The sequence below is a fragment of the Ciconia boyciana genome, chromosome 8, assembly GCF_034638445.1.
Source record: "Ciconia boyciana chromosome 8, ASM3463844v1, whole genome shotgun sequence".
Taxonomy (NCBI): Eukaryota; Metazoa; Chordata; class Aves; order Ciconiiformes; family Ciconiidae; genus Ciconia; species Ciconia boyciana.
The window spans coordinates 20,003,420-20,020,725 of NC_132941.1; the positions used below are offsets into that span (position 1 = coordinate 20,003,420).

Genomic DNA, 17,306 nt, shown 5'->3' on the forward strand with positions numbered 1-17,306 from the left:
TTTAAGGTGGGCAGACAGTGTATAAATTACCTTTGCTATCTATTCTTTACTATAGTGTTCTTGGTTTAGTTGCAAGAATGCTGTAGCAAGAAGTGAATATTCTTTATTTTTTGAACTAAACCTGTCTATCCCTTTCTCACTGAAAATGTTAAAGTGTAGTTCTATACTTAACCTCTGAATATTGATTAAATCAAAATCGTATGAAAACAGTGAACTAAGGAGTGTTTACAGTTTCGTTGATCTTTGATAATGATTGTACTGAAATAGCAGGCTGCATGTCACAACAAAGTACTCGGAAACTAACCTTTGTTAAAAGATACCTTGGACTGAACGCAACGCCTAATACCTAAGGAATTGTTTTCTGAGACAATCAATCACACTGTACAGAAACATGAATATTTTTTCCTGGTATCTGTTGCATTTTCATGTTGACCTTCATTATTGGGCCAGTCTGGCCATCGCGAGGAGGTGGAATTTGCACTTTTCTTCTGAGGCAACAATTTTTTTTCTGTCTAATCATTAAGAGAGGAGCAATGTGTGTGTGTGTGTGTGTATGAAAGTGTGCAGAGTACTTTGTACATACATCAAAATCCCATAGGCAGAACAAAGCTAACTTTTGTCCTTGTTGCTCTCCTTCTGTGTGCTTTATGTATTGTCAGGTAATGAAGTACACTTGTGTGCATTCATGAAAGAGCCTGCCTCCTTCCTACCATGCTCAGCTTACTATCCCTGTCTTTCAGGGACAAGGCCCCAGGCCAGCGAGAATGTGATTTCTCCATTGATGGGATCAACAGATGCATCAGAGACATTGAGCAGGCCTCCCTTGCAGCCGTCAGTCAGAGTCTGGCCACCAGGGATGACATCTCAGTTGAGGTAAGGGAGATAGCACAGGAACAAAGAAGAGTAATGCTGAGCAGCCTCACTTACCCTGCTGCTTTTCTTTCCATTTGAAGATTTGGAGCTGAGCACTCAACACAATCTACCAGTGCGGGGAGAAGTATTCTTACTGGAATCTTTCTAGGCAAAATCGCGTGCCGGCCAAAGTGTATCACTTCTGTAAAGATACCAGAATCACCGGGCAAAAGTAGGGGTGAAAGTACTTGTTTTTAACCACCACCCACATATTACTCTGACTTCCTGTGCTGATGTGACCAACTGATAGTGTTTCTCTGGTGCCTTGCCATGTGGCAGTCAGGATGTTTCTGAAACTAATGTATTACTAGAAGTCCGGTGATGTAAATGTCTATGTCATTTTTTGTAATGCCTATTTTGTGTTTAAATAAGTGAAATAACAGAGTTGATGTTGATACGTTCTCATTAAAAAAGCTTCCTTCCCCCCCACTCTGCCCTGTGGTAATGTAGACCAATCCTATGCTATTTCAGCCTTTATCTGATTGAGGAAGGGCCATCATGCCAGACTGCCTACGAAAAGTCAGCAACTCATGATCAGATTCTCAGCTTGGATTTAGTGTGTTTCTGTACTATTGCTTCCTGAAATTGCATGTTTATTTGTGTATTCCAGTGGTTTCTTTGGGCTGTAAGGCTGCATACTACAAACATCTTGGACTAAATGAAGCTATACAAAAGAAGTTACTACGGGAAATATGTCATAGATATAATTCTTTGCTATTTAAATAATGAAGTCATCTTAGACACCATGTCAAACTGAAATAAACGTTACTGAAAATGGCAGTTATTGATAAAGCAGTACAAGAATGTAATGAAGTGCAAAAATAGTATTTATTTTCTCTTGCATTTCATGAGAGTGAGCTAAATCCCAGCAGCTGGCAAGACATTAAGTGGCTCTGAATTAAAAGCCAGTATTTATGTCTTGACGAGCCCAGTAATATGCTATTCTTATGCTCCTGTCCCGCAGACAGTATTCAGGAGGTCAGTCCACATCTCTGTCCCTCAAAGATGTCATATTTTTCCTTTGTCTTTCCTTATGGGTGAATTTCTCCTGCTAGCATCAGTCTACAGCAGAGGTTTTTGCTCTTGTGCTGTATTGTCTGCTTTGAAGAATATTTCTTCATATTTAAATTGGAGCTCCCGCTGGTTTCTCTGATCGTTGCAGTGATACTAAATCTTTGGCAGGGCAAGAATAGTTTGGGTGAGGGGGTGTCACATTGCAATGAGAAAGGACACCTACTCCCAAGTTTGCTACTGTCAGCTGGAGTAGGAGGGAGCCATCTTCCCCCCTCTCTCCCCAGACTTGCCATATAAATCTAAAGAGGGGCAGACCTATCTCAGGGTTCTTGTCAAAAGAGGGTAAAGGAGAAGAAATGAGCAAGTATGTAAAGAAAGCCGACAGCGTGGATTTCTGCATCCTACTGTAGTGGGTTATTTGAACAGCATTCTGAGTATGTTGGTTGATCTGAGGATGATTGTTGTGGTATGGTACAACTTGATAAAAGAACAGCTGTGATAGTAACTGACAATTTCTCTTTATATTAGGCTCTACAGGAGCAGCTGACATCAGTCGTCCAGGAAATTGGCCACCTCATTGATCCCATAGCTACTGCAGCCCGGGGAGAGGCAGCTCAGCTTGGGCACAAGGTACTGTCCTACCATTATGAAGGTATTTGAAATCTCGGACAGCTGGATGTGAGGGAAGACCATGATTTAGTAGCTTTTTTACTTCCTACAAAAGAGCAGAACAAAGTATATGGAAGGAGGAAAGATCTGGGATTTCCAAATACTTGGAGCTGAGACCAAATAAACTTATTTATGTTTTGACCATCAGAAGGATATTTTCATTGAGGTTTTTGGTGAGGGGCAGCTTTGCGGAGAAAGGACAAATGAAGAAAAGGGAGGGAAAAGCAAAGATGGAAGGGTGGAGCACATTATATGTCTCCCTACCTCTGGCTGTTGCAGTCAGTAGCTGTACATATGTGTAAATTCTTCTGTCTCTTGTGCTGTGTTAAAGGTCACTGCAGGACCTGGGGCCCATCACACTCCAGGCTTGTTTGGCAGGTCACAGAGTTATAGTTCGAATATGTACATATAGCAGAATTTGGCCAGCTGATGAAGTCTGGCAAAGGTTTGTCAGATCCTATGCTGATCTGAGGTCCTTGCATAAAACACGCTACTCCATTTCTTGGCCAGCTCATGACAAAGTGAGGAGGAAAGTGTGGGATACGCACAGAGGTTACCTCTGGCCTATGGAGGCCCATCTCCTGAAGCAGCTTCTATAGTCTGAGGAGAGGGAGGTTTAGACTGTGGTTTCAAAGGAGGAGTGTGATGTGCCTGCTTTCTACGTTCTGGGTGAGGCGCTCTGTCTCCATTGATTATAGAGGGAGTGTTAGCTTTATTGGGAAAAAATTAGTGATTTTGAACTACTGTGAGTTTCAGCCCCTGCTGCAAATTTTTAGGGGTTGGGGGGGAAGAAAGGCTTATAACAATCTTGCATTCTATTGTAAGCATTGTGTAAGCATGTCCCTCTGTTATGTGGAGCGTAAGTATGGCAGGTCTTGTGCTTATTAGATCTCTGTCCAAAAATGAAACATTACAACACAGGTAGCAGAAGTGTGCTTTATTTACTGTGGTTATTACAAGATTTTAGTAGCTTCTCAGATAGTAATTCCTCATCCTACAGTATATTCTTGAGAGAAAAATAAATACAAGTTTTCTGTGTTGGTGCATTTAATACTGGAAAAGAATCACTTTGTTAGCGTGAGAGCTCTTCCAGAGTTGTACCCAAGTAATTCCGTTTAGCTTTGGATAACCATCAAATATTTCATAACATCTCAACTATTGGCAGTTTTGATTCTCAGTTTACCCAGCCCTTTGAGGCACACAACAAATCAGGATTGCTAAGATACAGGTAGTTAGGGAGTCACATTCCTCCTCCCACTGGTTAGGTAAATGTTGACCAAAGTCAACAGCACTTTTCTTGAGCCTGTTTTCCTACTGAATGCAGAAGAAACCATTCCTGCTGTTTACTTTGACACAGTTTAAAAGACCTAATGTTTGTGAAATCATTCCTATTATTGAATTTCCCCCCCCCCCTTTTTTTTTTTACTTTAATCCCCTGAGAAACAAAATAGAAAAAGAAGTCTGACTAAGTCTTAAAATTTTATTGGCTCTTAGCTATCCACATAGTCATTTAGATCGAGTAAACCTTTCAATATCTTTTCCTGCACATGAAGTACTGCTATTTTTCTTCCCCGTGCCAGTCTTCAAAAGCTGCTTATAGCCCCTGCAAATGTATACACACTTGAACTTCTGAGGCTTCAGGTGTACCAGATGGTACACTGTAGCCACAGTGGGCTATTTGTGCATGTTCTGTGGAGTAATCGGCCCAAAGCAGTACAGGGTTTTAGCATCCCGTAAAAATTGTAAAAGCAAAGTCTCATGGATTTCTGACAGGAACCAAGTGCTGCTGTGGTTTTGTAGAAGATGCATCAGATGACAGGTAGACTGTAAAAATATTCATCCATATGATAATATTTGCTTATTTTCTTAAAGTATGTGTATAGCCAAAAGCAGATGTTTCCTCAGAACAAGTGTAAATCAGATCAGAAACTGAGGAAAATGGAGAGCTGACTCCATGTATTTATGAAGACTAAAACATAGCAACAGAAGCCTCTAGCAGAACTGTCTTTAGATATTCCAAACGCTGTATTGAGCCCAAGTAATTAACTGAGGGAAAAATGCAGCACACCTGTTCCTGTTGGCCTATACCAGACACTGGGTTGCAGACTAGCACTTAACCACTAGTGTCCTTTTTAGCAGCAAGAAACACTGCAGGGTTGTCTTAGGGAAGCGTTCATGCATCAGGAGTGATGAACCATGTCCGGAGGTAATGTTAGCACTTGTACCCATTCTGGTGTCTTACCCAGCGGAGAACCATCCAGGTCTGCACTGGAATCTGATGAAGAGGGTTTGAGAGGTTAGGGAGCAAAGGTTGCGAATACAAGCAGTCCCTGAGGTGAACAGAGTGGTCCAAGTCCAGCGTGGTCTCATTTGTTATCTGTCGTCCGCAATGAAGCTTGAGAAATTCCTCCCTTGTATGGAGGACACACTTGTCAAGGATGCTCCTAAGTAGCGTGCGGCTCCAGTGACAGTTTTGAAACATCTGACCTCAAGGGACCATGTGCGTCTGAGGGAGGAGACACATAGCTTTATCAAGGAATTTGAAGGTGAGAGGAGAGAGAATCACATGGGCACATAATACAAACTAAACGCTGTACAGCTTAGAAGCACTAGGACAGTGTGCTACTTGAGCTAACCCACGGCCTGATGGTAATCAAGGGAATACAGTTCCTCTCAGTTACACCTGAGAAACAGGGTTAATGGCTTTCTGTGGTTGTTCTGGCTTTCTTAGGTAACGCAGCTGGCAAGTTACTTCGAACCCTTGGTTTTAGCTGCAGTTGGCATGGCATCCAAAACACTAGATCATCAGCAACAGATGACCCTGTTGGACCAGAGCAAGACGCTAGCAGAATCTGCATTACAGATGTTGTATGCCGCCAAAGAAGGGGGAGGAAACCCCAAGGTACGGTTGTCATGTGAAACTAAGGGACTACTGGAGAGGGGCGAGGGGAGAGGGTGGGTGCGTGAGGGGAGAGGGCGGGGGGGGGCAGAAAAAACCAGCACCGCCCTCTTGCATGGCTTAGGGATATGTTTGCACTGAAAATGCCGTTGACGGCTCTCCTGCCATCTCTCATGGGAGGATGGAAACACGTGTCGAAGACAGGATTCCAGTCTGGCTCACAGCATGTTCACAAGAGACACAAAGTCGGGGCCGGACTGCAACGATCTATGCACTACTACAGCAAACAACGGGTTAAAAGACAGGACCTGTCTGCTACATGGGCGGGGGGCCCCCTGGCCCTAATGCTGGTGGGGGACGCCCCACGCCGCCAGGAGGAAAGGACCGGGCCTGCTTTCTGCCGCTGAGCTCCACGGGCAAGCGCGCAGCATCCACAAGCCACCCGACTGCAGCAGGAGCGTGCACGCCCCGGACCTCGTCCCTTCTCCCGGCCGGGGCCCAGCCACGCCCGGTCCTGCCCCCGAGGGCGTGACAGCACGCCCCGTGCCATTGCAAAACGGCACCGCCGGGCCCGCCCCCTGCCGTGCCTACCCGCATGCCACGGCCCCCTCCGGCGCTGCCTTGCCCCTCGGGCGGCTCCCGCCCTTTTGCGGCGCGATTCCCGCGCCTGTCCTCGGGGAGGCCGTCGCGCGCTGCTTCGCAGGGGGCTTGGTGCGCGCGCCTTTGTCTGAGGGGCGCCGGCGCGTGGCGCGGTGGGTAGGGGCGGCGCCCCTGGGACGCAGCCGGCGCCGCGCGCCGCACGTTCCTTTCCCGTGCTCCGCGCGGCCTTCTGTCGCGAGCCGCCGGCGCGGCTCATCAGCGGTAAGGGAGGGACAAGTAAGAGCGGGCGGTGCAGCGGTCTGCGGCTGTGCCAAGTCAAGACGTTCAAAAAAGACACCAGGAGGCGTACGAACAACAAGAGGAGGTGCCTGCCGTATAAGGGGAGAACACATATCACAGTCATGTAATATCGCCAAAACCGACTGTAACAGAAAACACTCCTAACGAATTATTTCACAGCAACGGTTTTCTAAAGCAGGAAATGAAAACACCGAAGACAAAAATTCCTCTATCTTCAATTGAAAACCGACTTCAAAAATTCTGCTTGGATACTAATGAAAAACTCATAAAACAAAAACAAAAAAAAAAACAAAAAAAAACAAAAAAACCCCCCTAGAACAAATACAATTTAAAACACCGAAAAGACATGAAAACAAGCGGGGCGCGCGAGCGCCGCTGCGAGGAAGGCGCGGGAAGCGCGCCGGAGGAAAAACGTCGCGCGACGCCGCCTGCATAGTAGAGGCGCGCGGAGCGCGCCAAGGCACCCGCGCGGTGCTACCTGCTCTTCTGGCGCGCTCCGCACGCCCTTAGAGAGAGCTGTCGGTGCGTGACGCTTCTTCCTCTGCCGCGCCTCGCCAGAGGAAGAGTGTCTCACGGTCTGGTGTTATTTTCGCCTTCCTTCATCTTTGTTGATTCTGTTACCTACGAGCCATTTACATAATTTTTTTTTCTAGTAAAGGTCCTGTTGCTTTTCTAAGTGATTCGTATTCGACGCTATGTTTTCTCGTCTAAGCAAGACTTGTTCTGTTGACATTGCTGTTAGATTTAGCTTCTCATTTTTGATCTGAAAGGGGATTTTTAGAGCTTTTATTGTATCATCTTCATTAATTACGCTTTTGATTCGCACGTTGTTTTGTGCACAGAATGCTCTCTGATGATCTCTGTTTTCTCATCTTCGGTCTTCCAGGCATCCCATACTCACGATGCAATCACTGAGGCTGCTCAACTGATGAAAGAGGCTGTGGACGATATCATGGTTACCTTAAATGAAGCTGCAAGCGAAGTAGGCATGGTTGGAGGTATGGTAGACTCAATAGCAGAGGCAATGAGCAAGGTGAGCATAGAAATCCAGACCCCCTTTTCGTTTCGCACTTGAAAGCCAATCCACATTGCAGGGCATTGGAAGAGCTGCTGCTGATTCACTTGAGCGATGGTTGGTAACTGACACACTATGATAGGAAACCTAAAGATTTTTTTGATTTTGCAGATTGTGAAATCAAACTGGTGTGGGCAATGGCGCTCATGTTAACAACCTACGCGGTACCTGTGGTAGAATTACTACAAAATATTTTTATTCAGTAACATGCTGGTATTTAACTGCGATCTTAGGTCAACTGGCCTTTTATTTTTGCTTCATTTTCCTGCTTATCTGTCATGTTAGTCTCCTAAATGATCAGCAGGCCAACCTTGAAGCAAACTACTTTCAGAGAATATATCAAAGCCTGAAGTGTTCTGCTATGTTTTGTAAAGTATTCTACTGAAATGTATAGTTGCAAAATGTAAATGAGTTCAGTCCAAATAATTGGTTTTTCCTATTTCAAGTTAAAGGTGTCCAGGATTGAAGCCTTTACCATGTAAAGGCATCTTACATTATCTTCTTGTGGGAACGTTTTGTTCATAACTGTTGCACATTCCTTTCCACACTAGCCAAGAACCACAGGTGGTTTGACCTTGTGTGAGAAGTTGACCTTGCGCTCAAAAACTCTGCACTGTAAACTCTCCGTGTCTCCCGTGCTTGTAACATGGGCTAAAGTATTTTCTGAGCTTCTCTGTACATCCTAGTGTACTGTCTTCGCTTGCATATTTTGAGAGGGAGAGGAGATTATAAAAATGAATACATAATACTGTTTCATTATTACATGTCAAGCATGCTATTGGTTATGACCTTATTATTTCTGCTGTATTTTTCCCTCTTCCTTGCAGCTGGATGAAGGTACGCCTCCAGATCCCAAGGGAACATTCGTTGATTATCAGACCACTGTGGTGAAGTATTCTAAAGCCATTGCTGTAACAGCACAGGAAATGGTAAGATATTTGGTTAGAACGAAGTACACACTCTTCTGCGTACATAAGGAATGTGGAATGATTTGCACAGTATTGTGAAACTCTTGATAATGCTAATTTTCAATAACCTTATCTCTTTGGGCATAATGAAGCAAAGGAAGTGATGATTTTGTCAATTTAACTCTTGGATCTTAGTGGCATCATTGCAGGGGTGGCCCTCTGCAGGAGGAATGTTGGATTGTGTTGTGGCTCTTCTGCACAAAAACTTTTTATTTGGCTCATTTTCTATGAGAAATAAAAGGAAACCATTTCACCTACACACTTTTTCATCAGCCTGTTTAATTGTCACTGAAATACCACCTTACGTTTATTGATGATTTCCAATTACCCTTTCACACTTACTGTTTCATTTAGCCTGTGAAATAACAATATTTTCAGACCCCTGTAATATTTACAAATAAATGCAGATCAACATCTCAAAACGTTCTTTTCTTGCATTTCTGTGATTCACCTGGGTTTAACAAAAGAAAAAAAGACACTTGTTGAATCGAGATTTTCTAACGCATGTTTCACAGTAATGCTTACTATAACCTGTTTGCCTTTTGAAGAGTACTTCCATTGCTTGTTTGTTTTTACAAGAGGCAAGGGGACTATTTATGTATGCTACAGACAGGATTTTTTACAAAATTGATTGCTGTTGCAGTCAAGACAGGTTGATGATTCTACTACCTACTACAACATTGCAGCTTATTGGCACACAGTATAAATTTGTCTAAAACTAGTTTTGCCCCAAGGATGGAATTCCATGGCTTTTACTAACATAAATTGGAGACAGAAGAAATATCTCTGTTAAAAGGTAGGCTTTTTCTAAAGAGAGATTTAGTTATTTATACTGACGTTCTGCCAAGGCGTTCTGCGTAGTCCTACCTGTTTCTTCTTGGTCCTCTTCCCATATCTTAGACATGTTTTGCATCGGTCCTCAGATCTTTTCCATTTTTGTGCTCCCATGCCATGCCAGCTGAGACTGATGTAGGCTAGCTCACCTTTGACAAAATAAGGTGGCTGCGACATGCAAAACCTGCTTACCCACCTGGTCTGAGTAACTGTGTACCTGGCCTGTTGCCCCACTGTGTCAAAGAGTGAATTACCAGCTCTAACTGCTGCTCTTTGATTACTCCATATGTTCTGCAAGTGCCTGGTTACTGTGACTCTAATGAAGCATGTTTGCTTGAGTTTCCTCCTGGAATTCTTGCTGGAGGACAGGTCCCTTACATGGCAAGTGGTTTACCCCATTTCATCAGTGTGGCCAAACAAATGAGTGTGCTTCTAAACTGGAGTGTATTAACAAATTATTCTCATGCCTGTCATTTTTCTTTTTCTCTTGCCTGTGTTCTTTTTTCAGATGACTAAGTCGGTTACTAACCCAGAAGAGTTGGGAGGACTTGCATCACAAATGACCAATGACTATGGGCATTTGGCTCTCCAGGGCCGAATGGCTGCAGCTACAGCAGAACCAGAGGAGGTCTGCAGTTTTTAGACCTCTTTATTCTCTGTACACGGTGGTGTCAACATGGGTGTTCTTTTACTGTAGAGAATACAATAAATACAGAGCAAAGTGACAAGGGGTATTCACCTTGCTCGGTTGCAGCAACACACTTGCAGCCATTGCCAAATGCGATACGTCCCTTGTATGATCAGACAGATAATAGGTTTCGAACTGTTGGGTAATGTGTTTTCTTTCAAATGTCTTTGCGATGATTCTAAAATGAATGCAGTGAATGCGTTTCCACTGCCTTTGCTTTGTTAGCCACTTTTGTACGCAAGCACTGTCTATACTATGTGTGCTCTATCTGATAGGCAAACAGATGTGCTACCTCTGGCCTGCTGACACTTGAAATGTGGGACAGGACAGCTCATCTGTTCCCAGAAGAAATTCATTTGGCCTACTATCACTTGATTGAAACCATGACATGAACCGAGTCAACATTATAGGCGTACTTTGGCTATACAGATCTGTCCCTTTTACAATCTACTTCTGTTTTCGCTAAAAACAGACTTTAAGACGCAAACTGTATGCAGCCAGACAAAAACTCTACCGCCTTTGTTTTCATTGGACGGAAAGAGACCGATGAGCGTAGTGAAATTGTGTGTCTTTTCAAAATGCCATGAAATCTTACAATATCAACAGTTATTTACTCCTATGTGTCATAAGTAGTTTCCTTCTTACAGTTTGTGGAGAGATATCTATTTTGGTCTTTGATATTGACCTTTACCTCCTCCAAATACACGCTCTATTCAGTCTGCCTTCACAGGTTGGGGCAGAGCTGCATATAGTACTACGGAGTACATGTTTACTGATAACACACCTCAGTTTTACCACTGCTTATGTGCACGGGTGTATAACGGTAGGAATCCTAATTCCTACGTTTACTACAAAATGTTTTCAGTGAATGTTCAGAACTTCAAACTGGCTTCGCTTCTGTTTCTCTTCAGCCCTCCTGTTGCTCTCGATACGTGTGCATTGTCCACGGAACAAGTTTTCTCCTACGAGTCCTATGAATTGGGAGATTTTTAACAACACTTAGGGACTACACCAAAGACGTAACATTTTACTTCATAAGTGTGGCTTTTTATGCTACAAGCCTTGTTATAAGAATTACCCTGTCAAAGAACATAAACCTTTTGTCAAAACCTCGGTCCAGCTTCAGAAAGAAACAGCTTGCGATAATAGTGGGCAATTCCATAGACCGGGACAGAACCTCTTAAATTACTTGGGGCTTTCACTTACAGACAACTTGCAAATACAAAGAAAATACTTAATTATTTGCTATACCACTTTCCTTTGATCTTATATGTTTTAATGAATTACAAATACTCTTATATGTTTTAATGAATTACAAATACATATATGCTTTTTTATCTTGCCTGTAAGCAAGTGTAACTTCCTGTCCTAAAGTGAGATGCAGGCAACCAGTAGGAGCACAAGTATCTTTTGCTGATGGGGCATCTTTCATACCTCAGAGTCGGAATATGATGCAGGAGAAGCAGGTTCCCCATGCAGTCTTACGTGCCTCATGCTAACAGAGGAATATGGACTATTCGCCTCAATTGTGTTAACCTGTTACAGTAGTTGCTGCATATTCTCTGAGCATAATTACAGAAATCCTTTCACCTCTCTCTTCTTCTCATTGTGTGCCCCTGGTTATGAAATATAGACAAACTTTGTCGAGATGGGGTAAGAGGGTATCTCACCATCACCGGATATATCGGATTATCTAGATAAAAGACCTTAAAAGAGTTTTTGACTTTGTAATTATGTTCCACCACTGATAGACTACTTGAGTGTTTTGTGCTCAGTAGCTACATGAAAAGCAATGGCTTGCATTCAGCTTGATATTGTTAAATTGAATTACCATTTTTGCACGTTACTTTCTGCCTGAAGTTAAAATAATTCCATTTGTGATACTAATGGTTGTGATTCCTGCTTACTTATTAATCCCAATACACACCTATATGCCTAAGTACCTGCAGGTACTAAAATTCTCACGTGTTTCTAAACAGGGACTGCACAGCTTATGCTGTAGGATTATTAATAAATCAGAAGTGATGAGGGCAGGATTTTCCAAATTTCAGTGCTCCACAGGTACACGGTCAGTTCTGGAGAGTTGAGACTCTGTGTGAAATTCAAAACCAAACAAACCAAGTCATATACTTTTTGACCCAGTTTCAGCAGTGTCAAGTAAACGTGTACTTTTTACCCATTGTACATACCTTGAATACAGCTCACACTGATGGTACAGTTCTGGTGTTATTTGAATGTGGTAAAGTTTTGTGTGCTTGAATTATGTACGCTTGACTTGGGTACACACCTTATGCCTTCTCTTTCCGGGGGTCTCGTTCACTAGTGCTCCTGTTTCATCAGTAAGCCTTTTATAGGGTTGTGCTGCATGAGTAGATGGTATTACATCTGTTCTTTTTTTCTGATCTCTGCGGAGAGTATAGCAATGGGTGGAATACTGGTAATAAAGATTCACTAGAGTGACCATGTTTCCATTTGTGTTGGTTACAATGTACCAGCGTGACATTTATTTATTCACTTTGCTCTTGCTTCCTTTTTCCCTGTACCTCCTTTACCATCTAGATAGGATTCCAGATCAGGACTCGGGTGCAAGAACTTGGCCACGGATGTATCTTCCTTGTGCAAAAAGCTGGAGCTCTCCAGATTTGCCCTACAGACAGCTACACCAAAAGGGAGTTGATAGAATGTGCTCGTGCTGTCACGGAAAAGGTGAGACATCCCTCTGTGTTGCCCCACGGCGTTTGTCTGTCGAGCTTCCCCAGGGAGTAAACCAGTCACATTGTTTTGGTTCAGGAAATTTTTTTTTTAACTTCCCATTATAGTACAATATTGGCTGAATTACACCAAGTTCTTACTTTCCTTTCAAGTGTTCGGTGCAGTTCATATGCTAGATTAGCCCATGATTAGCCCTTGCTCATGCCTCATAGTAAAACTTCAGCCTCATACCAGAGGGAGACTGGTCCAAAACTAATCCCTAAGACATGAGATGGCACTTGTGCCTTATGAGGCATTCCCTTGGAAATACTAAGTCCATGTGGATGGCCATGGTTACTGGGATGAGGTTGGTCGACGACATGTGATTTCGTGTAGTGACGTCCTCCCCATTTAAGACTGGGCCAAGCTAATGCACTGTATCTTCAAACTGAATGGGGTTTTTTGGTCTTTGGAAATGTCTGCTTCAAACAGATGGCCTGGGTAGCTTGGCTTTGCTGAACCTTTTTCATGGCCTTTCTCTCCTTTTGTTGAGCACGAACGTTGAGAGTCAAATGTCAGTTACTTTTAGATTTCACCAAACATCACTTGTTCAGCCTGTGTTAGTGTGCTCTCAGCTGTACAAATTTTCCACCGTGTCATGCCCCAGGCGTATCAGCAATTCCAAATTTATGCAGGGGTAAACAGTATCTTGTAAGAAGAGTTAAAGCTGATAAGGAGAGTAATAATGAATCACAGGGACAACCTATTCGGGGACAACTTTGAATCTGAACAGAACCTCAGAAAGAACTGTACTATTAGAAGTCAATATACATATCCCCAGATGTGGATCCTTTCTTGCAAAAGCAGAATTTAGGACCATCGTATGGCATGAGGACAGCATCCCAGCTGCGGAGCTTTGAAAGTACAATGTTAATTAGATGAAATTGAGATCTTTTTAGTGATCAAATTTGTTGCTAGATATAAAGCCATATATTGTTTTTCTATAATTTTCTAGAAATATAACAGTATTTATTATCTGGATTGAGAGAGTCTATACTTTCTATTTCTCTGATGTTAAAGTTTATATCAGTGTAGTAGACATGACTCCTAGGGTGCTTCAGGCCAGTGTTTATTTGCACGTGTTAGGGAAAAAGCAGTAGCTCTTGGCTCTGACATTTATCCTGGTAGAAGTTCACTATGTTACCTCTGGCTGTATTTCAAGGAAGTTTTAGCTGATGTGCTTCATCCTATGATGAACAGATCGCTTCATTCTGTCTGAAAAGTGGGCTTCCCAGCTGAAGTCCCCTTTAATTTGACACAATCTTTAGTCATCACAGTGACTACTGCACAAAGAGAGCAAACAAGGGAAAGGGGAAGAAGAGGTTTATTAAAGTTTGCAAAATGACACTGTGGAATGAATTTCCACTGTTGATTCCAGTCATGTTAAAGAGCTCGCTTAACATCCCTTAATGAGGCTTTCTTTCAATTACTGCCTTGTTGCTTTATGTTGTTTCCAGGTCTCCTTAGTTTTATCTGCCCTTCAAGCAGGAAACAAAGGCACGCAAGCCTGTATTACTGCGGCTAGTGCCGTGTCTGGGATAATTGCAGATCTAGACACCACTATCATGTTTGCTACTGCTGGAACCCTTAATGCTGAGAACAACGAATCATTTGCAGACCACAGGTCAGTGTAACTGAAAAAGACGGAAGAGCGCGTGCATAGGGGAACAGTGGAACTGGCAGAAGCGACCGGCATGTGGAGATAAATTTTTACCTTTCTAGATTCCCATGAATGAAATTGCATGAGGCAGTGGAGTGAGAAGAGAAATAGGAAAATTGGGATCTTGATAGAGGACAGCAAACTTCACTTTGGTTATTTCTGTGAGGAAAGAATTTTAAAAAGCTGGGGAACATCTGCCGAGAGCAATTCCAACAGAAGACCGCAACTGTAGTACTATTTTAGCTTTTTTTTGTTTTTATTCAAGCCGTCTCATTGCATACACTACCATGCACTGTAATTCTAGTAGCGAAAATTAGCTGTCCGTGACATTGAAGAGGAATCTTCTATATACTTTTTTCAAACAGCTGTTCTTGACTGTCTGGCTGTTTGTCTTGCTAAATCATGCTTATGGTTAATGCTGTTGTGGACAGCAGTGATGGAAACAGCACAGCTATGCCACGCATTTTCCCCTTTGGCAGAAATAAACCCATTTTCCCTTCAAGTAGCATCTGCAACAAAATAATCCCACAGCATTTTTCATCACATTAAGAGATTGGCAGCATCTGACTGTTACTTTCTTTGCGGTAAAAGCCAGGGCTTCACAGCCAAGACACTGACTTACTGCTTCGCAGCCTAGTTGGCCTATATGACAATTGCATGACCAGCACTTATTTCCTGCCTTGCCAGTTGCTCAAGAAAGAGGAAAGATGCAATGGTGTGTAAGTTGCTGCTATTCTGCAGACTGAAAGTCAGGGATTTTCATACAGGTGACATTAATTTCCAGGCTGACATTCTACATGAATGTGGTTCTAGTTCTCAGTTAACTTGACTCGTTTGTGAAGTGCATACTCAAAATGGTTTCCTCTTTTACCCAAATGTTGCTTTGTATTTGTTGTCCTGACATGTCAAAACATGTATATGGGGGGGGAACCCTGACTAGGTTATATTCTCTGTTCCTTCTGCCATTCTTGCTACTGCCTTCCTCACAAATAACTATTTTTGTTTCTTTACAATATGCTGATTAAAATGGAGGCTTGACAGCTGTTACTTTCCTCACAGCATGGCCAGATTTTCTTTCGGTGTTAAAATGCAATGCTCTCTTCTGCTACTACCCTACCTCATTTCTTTTCAAGATGGGGTCATTTTAATAAACTGCCTTGCATCTAGCCCAAAATGTAATGCTACTGTTTTAATAGTCATCTTGTCTTTTTTACTTGCAGGCTGGCCTGTGGTATATTATCATGAGTGGATGCTGGCATGATGACTTGCGTCAGCTCTTTATGTAGCTGTTAGTCACCATAACATTGAAAAACACGTTTTTTTCCTCTTCTCCTTTTCCACTTCCTTCCCTGCTTCCTCTTTTTCTGCTACAGGGAAAATATCCTGAAAACAGCAAAAGCTTTAGTTGAAGATACAAAATTGTTGGTTTCTGGTGCTGCCTCAAGTCAGGACAAACTGGCCCAAGCAGCTCAGTCATCAGCTAACACCATCACTCAGCTTGCTGAGGTAGTAAAATTGGGAGCGGCTAGCTTGGGATCCGATGATCCTGAAACACAGGTGAGATGTTTTAAGATTTTTCTGATACTCTTAAAGAGACCAGAGACAGTTTTCAATTGATAAGACTTTGTGGGACTTCTGTTTTTAAGCAACACAATAGGGTTCATCTCTTCTGGGACTTCTCTGGGTTTTGCTCAGACATCACTCTTTTTTTAGAATACAATGAAGAGGTTAAAGCATTGAGTGGAACTAGACAAGCCTTTGTATAACACTTTTGCTTTTATTTCATGGGTGTGTTCCAGCTGGGATGCTTTTGGCAAAGTATTTGTCTCATTTTTACTAAGTTGTGATTGGACCCTGACTCATCCCATTTTTGTTCTAAAGAGCTTGCATGACTTTGAAGATACTTATCCAGCTTACAGCTGGGCTGTGCACTATGTGTTACTTGTGTAGGCTAACAAGCTCTTGCCATTCTCTAGCTGTATCTGAGTTGTTTTTCATTTAACTCAGTAAATTCAGTCTTCAATGTAGATTATCTCAAATATTTCTTCAGTTGTTTGTTTGGATCTTGGTGAAATGGAGGTTGGCAAGCATATTACAGATGTGCCTGTGTTGGTACCAAATTAGTTGGAAAAAACCTGCTTGTTTGTATAATGCTGTGAAAGGGATGTGTGTTCTGTTTTGCTTGACCTGTATGATGGACTAAACTTCCGAGATGTTCCTCACTAGGAAAATACTGCTGGAAGCACCTTTTGGGGTTTTTTTGTTGTGGTGGGTTGGTGGTTTTTGTTTTTTTTTTAAACAGAAGGATTTCCATAAACTAGCAACATTTGCAAAACATTTATCACACTTGTTTTTCTCTATATGAAAAAGGCAAGAATACAGTACTTAGAATTGTGCACAAGTAGTTATTTATTTGGAGCAATTTTATATTGCCAGTTTGAAATTTTAGGCGCATCATGTGTCCTAACTGGAGCATTTCAAATAGCTTTAGCACACAATACTGTCACAACATTTTTCCATAGCAGCAGCACTTCCTTTACCTGGTGCAATACAGTTTCAGATGTCTTATACTGCAAGTTGCCACACAGCATAGGCAGTTGCACAACAAAGAATAGCATCAGTCTGTCCTGTGTCTCAGGTTCTTATTTCCATGGTCAAAGAGCTTCTCAGCTACCAAAATCTAAATAAACTTTTCAGGAAAAGCAAAGACTTCACTTCTATGTAAGTTACAGTGAACTACAAACACGACGGAGTGAGGCTGTTTTCTTACTATTTATAATGCTACAGAAATACAGTTATTGAGAAGTGATTATTCCACACCTTTTTTTTCCCCCCTGAGCTTTCTCATTTTTCATGCATCTTTCAACATTTTCATTAAAATAAACTCTGAATTCCAGCAAAATACTTAAAACATCTGATTTTCTACTAGTGGAAAG

General features: G+C 42.4%; 1 protein-coding gene across 9 annotated transcripts in view; it reads left to right on the top strand.

Moving 5' to 3' along the window:
• TLN2 (talin 2) overlaps positions 1-17,306 on the top strand; it is a 224,626-nt gene that overhangs the window by 167,353 nt on the left and 39,967 nt on the right. For all 9 annotated transcript variants that reach the window (XM_072871155.1, XM_072871160.1, XM_072871154.1 and 6 more), the window contains 9 exons: positions 741-873; positions 2,455-2,556; positions 5,327-5,497; positions 7,281-7,427; positions 8,297-8,398; positions 9,780-9,899; positions 12,519-12,665; positions 14,168-14,334; positions 15,744-15,927. In XM_072871155.1, coding sequence (XP_072727256.1) covers positions 741-873; positions 2,455-2,556; positions 5,327-5,497; positions 7,281-7,427; positions 8,297-8,398; positions 9,780-9,899; positions 12,519-12,665; positions 14,168-14,334; positions 15,744-15,927 — 1,273 coding nt within the window. The remainder of the gene's footprint in view (positions 1-740; positions 874-2,454; positions 2,557-5,326; positions 5,498-7,280; positions 7,428-8,296; positions 8,399-9,779; positions 9,900-12,518; positions 12,666-14,167; positions 14,335-15,743; positions 15,928-17,306) is intronic.